The 4,809-nt window shown below is 32.1% G+C and overlaps 1 protein-coding gene across 1 annotated transcript; it reads right to left on the reverse strand.

The window, feature by feature from the left end:
• Positions 1 to 2,323: 2,323 nt before the first annotated feature.
• On the reverse strand, positions 2,324 to 3,439 carry LOC142529273 (uncharacterized). Its single transcript, XM_075634755.1, has one exon. It carries the CDS (start codon positions 3,363 to 3,365, stop codon positions 2,415 to 2,417), a length of 951 nt encoding a protein of 316 aa, XP_075490870.1. The 5' UTR covers positions 3,366 to 3,439; the 3' UTR covers positions 2,324 to 2,414.
• Positions 3,440 to 4,809: the final 1,370 nt, after the last annotated feature.

The raw sequence follows: 4,809 nt of genomic DNA on the forward strand, positions 1-4,809 counted from the left end.
AATCATGTAGAAAGTATATTTTAAACATGCAATTATGCACAACATAATTAATTAATGAAATTAAAACATTTAATTAAAAATACAGGAGAATTTAATAATTCAAATGCATGTGGTTCGCGTGGACCTTTAAATTTTCGGGGCGTTACAGTTCTCAATTCATTTGTTATTCTTGATACACCAATTGTTGCATATTCAATCGGGATATATGAGTTAAAGGGACCGTATAGTACGCTAACTTTAACTTAAAGTTCTTGCAGCCACTATCAATTATACATATACGATCATTGGACGATGCTACTAGACACTCTTATTGTGATCCTATTCGTGCAATCATTTTCGAGTTCTGACGTTCTTGATCAAGAGTTGATAAAAAGAATGTGACTAATTAGGGTAAGCTCGAATATGAACAAATATTATTTTGAATCACATGAAATCGTGAACCCACGACTTGTTGCATCCCTAAAATATTGAGGGTCACACAAGTATTAGATTCTGTATTCCCGTTGAGATAATCGAATTCAAGTGGTTGAATTTAACGATTATAGTTTTATGGAGATCAAGTAGATTTCTTATAAAGTAGTTTATTATTATAATCTATTATTGAAAGTTGTTGAATTTAGGTTAACTGCTAACTGAATATAGTGAAATTGTCTATTTTAATGAATTAGTGCAGAAAACTGACACCTGCCAAAAATGGATCATTGAAAAATTTGGCATTCAAAATTTTTATTTTTCATTATATGAACGAGATTTTACCATCGATATATCGGCGCTGTTTGATCGTCAATCGAGATTATAACGAATTCAAAATTATTTATTTAGTTAATTTAGAATATACTAATTAAATAATAAATTAGTAGTAGTGAAAAAAAATTATAATATTCTAATGGAATATTCTAAAGGAGTTTGGAATTATTTATTTAATTAACAATTAGTTAATTAATTAATTATATATGTATATATATATGTGTGTGTTAGAATCTTGGTGGGAAGGAAATATTTGGTTTATTAAATATATGTTATGATTGATAACACGCAATAAACACAACAAAAAAAAAATCAAATCTAAAATTTCTTTTTCTGTCTCCAGCTTGAAGGGAAAAATTGGTGTTCCCTCTTTGACAAGGCTCGGTCGAGCTTCTCCCCTCGCCTTCCATGAAACGCCATCGCACCACCGCCGGATTTTAAAATTCTTGCAATCATCTCGATGCAAATTTCTCCTAATTTTCTAGTCTAATCTAGGAGACGAATAAGTCTTTTATCGTGGATCTGATTAAAATGTTGGAGAAAGTTCCTAGGGATTTAGAAGAAGTACTATTACCACCTAAACATCGAGATAGTTGTAGTCGACGTTAAATACATAAAGATAAATCAAATCTACATGCAATAGTTTTAAATTATACGACGCTCAATAACGTTTTGAACATCAAAACAAAATTTTTAAAATTTTCATTTTGTTTTGGACGCGAGAAAGCAGTATACAAACACATCAATCAGTAATATAACTTTTTATCTCCACATCTTACATAGTCAAATCACCTATAGCATCTTAATTTGTTTCTAATATTGTCAAGTTGCGTAAAGGCTCAATTCGAGTCTATTTAACAGTTGTTTGTTTATTTAGAATTATACTGAGCATGGGCCACAAAAACGGTTGCGTTTGAAACTTTATAACCTTTATTAAATTAAATTATTTGAGTATAGATGACAGTGACAGAAATTAAAATATATGGCATACATTATTAGAATTAAAGATAGTTTGAGAAGTTACATTAACTATAATAACAGTTAACGTACAATATTTTCTTGAGTAGGTCTTTTCTGAGACAGTATCACGAATATTTATATGTAAGACGGGTCAGTTCTACCGATATTCACAATAAAAATTAATACTCTTAGCATAAAAAGTAATATTTTTTCATAGATGACCGAAAATAAGAGATCTGTCTCACAAAATACGATCCGTGATAGCGTCTCACACAAATTTTTGCTTATTTTCTTTAAACCAAATAAATCTCAAAATTGAAGATATATATCGTTCCACCAAAAAATTAAAAATATTTTGGTCGCAGCATAATTGAAAAATGAAGCAAACCAAACCAAACCAAATCAAACCAAACTGACATATGTACAATCAAATTAAAAAAAAGTAACACTTCAGGTATTTGTGTCTTTCAATAAATGATTTTGAGTTTTGATTGCGTAAGATTTTTTATTTTTATTTTTTAAAAAGCAGAGATTAAACAAAATAACTCCCACTTTTATAGGAAATTATATGACAAACGAACATAACCCCAAGACAAAGTTATTGATGGCTTAATCAATCAAAAAAAGAGATTACCTAACAAATCACTCGTCGTAACTTCAATTTTTATACACTACCAACTTCATCTCCAAATTCCCCTTTTCACCTTCTACCTTTCCATGTCCATTGGGGTAAATGATTTCCCAATTTGTAGAAAACTCTTGACCTGATCTCCTACCTTAATATTGTCTACATTTTTTTGCGCCTCGACATCATCTTCATCATCATCTTGTATGACAAATTTCGTTAGGGATTGATACTGGATTCTTTTGGAGTATAACTTGATCATGACTAGATAAATCGCGACCACGAAAATTGTCAACCCAACGACGTACCAACTGAATTGAATGTTGACTAGCGATTTGGCACGTTCGAGGTCTTCATGTTTGTGGCACCGGACCACCTCATGACTCTCCTCCAGGTTTATGAAGCAGCCCTTAGGGATTAGACTAGGGGTCCATAACATGTAGCCTGTTACTATTAGCCAAACCCCTTGAAACATTATACTTGTAGACCTGACAAAGCTATTCAAGAAACTCTTGCGGTAGTTGATGCCTAAAAGTGTGGTACAAAGTGATACAAGTATTGCAATTTGAAGAAGCCAATGGTATTGGCCCTCGACCCCCATGTGATCCGATGAGTGGAGGTTGAAGAGTAGGAGTTGCTGCCCAAATGCCACCCCGCCGAGGAAATTTGTGATCCCGTATTGTGCTGGAGGGGCAATCTTATCTAGCACAATTGATAAACATGCGTAAGCGAAGAAAGATAAAGATATATTGGCATGTTCGAAGTTGTGGAGGTGAACAGAAGGGATGGTTCCGTCGGGGTCAAGTGGTTGATGTTGTTCCGGCCCTATAACGAGCTCCATAGCTATGGAGATGGAGCTTCCCACCATGATCAAGTAGAGCTCCAAGTACTTGATTCTTGAAGTCGGGAACCATGGTGAAGAGGTGTAGGATTTGGGGTTCAGGGCATGAAGTTTGACGTGGTTGAAGAGATGCCATAATCCTATCACAAAGAAGCCAAATCCGGGCGCCACATGTCCTACAAGAGTTCCCATGTTGATATTTGTGCCTCGTGTTTGGGGAAAAAAAAGAGAATAGGAGACGGGGAGAAAAATGAAGTGGGATTAAAGGGATGGAAAACGTGGATATGGTTTATATATAATATATATATATATATATATATACTATGAATATGCTAAAAGAACGTGTAATTTATATGGTCTAGAGTGTTCTAAGAGAGCTGAAAGTTTGAAAATTTGGTGGGGGTTTCATTCATATATTTTTATTTCCCCTAGTTTGCTTGACAGCTTCGTGGATAAGATTAACAAGTGTTGACCAAAGATTATTTTAATTAAGCAATGAGAATGAGATGTCAATTTTATAGTTCTAGAAAACCAAGTAGGATTAGGCTAATTGAATTGCTATATATGAAAAAGAAAGTCTCGTGAAAAGTCACTTGTACTTTATGTGGTAGAATGGGAATTTGATTGTAGAATATATATTTTTTAGATAACCAATTCATATTTTAAAAATATTGAAGGGAAAATAAAATATATACACATAGTTATTCTCACTATAACAAAAACACGATATTTGTTACTGTTAAAATCTTTTGTACGTTAACAAGAAATAAATAATTAGGCCGAAATTAAACCGTAAAAACCCAAGTATAGAGATTTCACAAGAAATTGTATTTCAGTATCTGCAATTTGATAAAAGATTTATCTATCTTTAATTTAAACATCATTAAAAACTTTTATACGTTAATAAAATGAGTAGGTCTCTTATGAGACGATCTCACGAATCTTTATCTGTGAGACGGGTCAACCATACCGATATTCACAATAAAATTAATACTCTTATCATAAAAAATAATATTTTTTCATAGATGACCCAAATAAGATATCAGTCTCACAAAATACGACCCGTGAGACCGTTTCACATAAGTTTTTGCCTAACAATAATATACCACAAAACACAAGAATTATAATTAATTTTTTTTTTTTGGGTATAATAGACGGTGGCGTGGTTAAGTAAGGGCTAGGAAATCTGGAGTTCTCTAGTGTTTTGGTATGAATGGTCAGACGAATTAAGCTCAAGGGGAATTACTAATTTGGTGGGCTTGGAAACAATATTCAACTTACTTTTCAATTTTTTGAAACTAATCGAAAACAAAATTTCAATTTGATTTCTTTATACATGGATCTAATTGTTACTTTTGTTATACTAATAAACATATTTTTTATTCAAATTTTTTTATAAAGAAAATGATTATGATATTTGAAGAAAGTCAACCACAGAGAATAGTTTCATTGCATCCAAAAACATGAAACATTGAATGACGTAATGTTATGATATAAAAATCTGTATTAAACTCAAAGATTTGATGGTGCACTCAACTTTGACAACAAAAAAAAGATTATACCAACTATTGTTTGTCATTAGTTCGATGGTTTATTTAGGCGAACCGATTATTCATTTGGGATTAAAAGAATTATA

Source organism: Primulina tabacum, chromosome 16 (genome assembly GCF_025594145.1).
Source record: "Primulina tabacum isolate GXHZ01 chromosome 16, ASM2559414v2, whole genome shotgun sequence".
Lineage (NCBI taxonomy): Eukaryota > Viridiplantae > Streptophyta > Magnoliopsida > Lamiales > Gesneriaceae > Primulina > Primulina tabacum.

Excerpts from the sequence above, each read along its gene's own strand:
- LOC142529273 (XM_075634755.1), bottom strand. The coding sequence starts at position 3,365 with ATGGGAACTCTTGTAGGACATGTGGCGCCCGGATTTGGCTTCTTTGTG.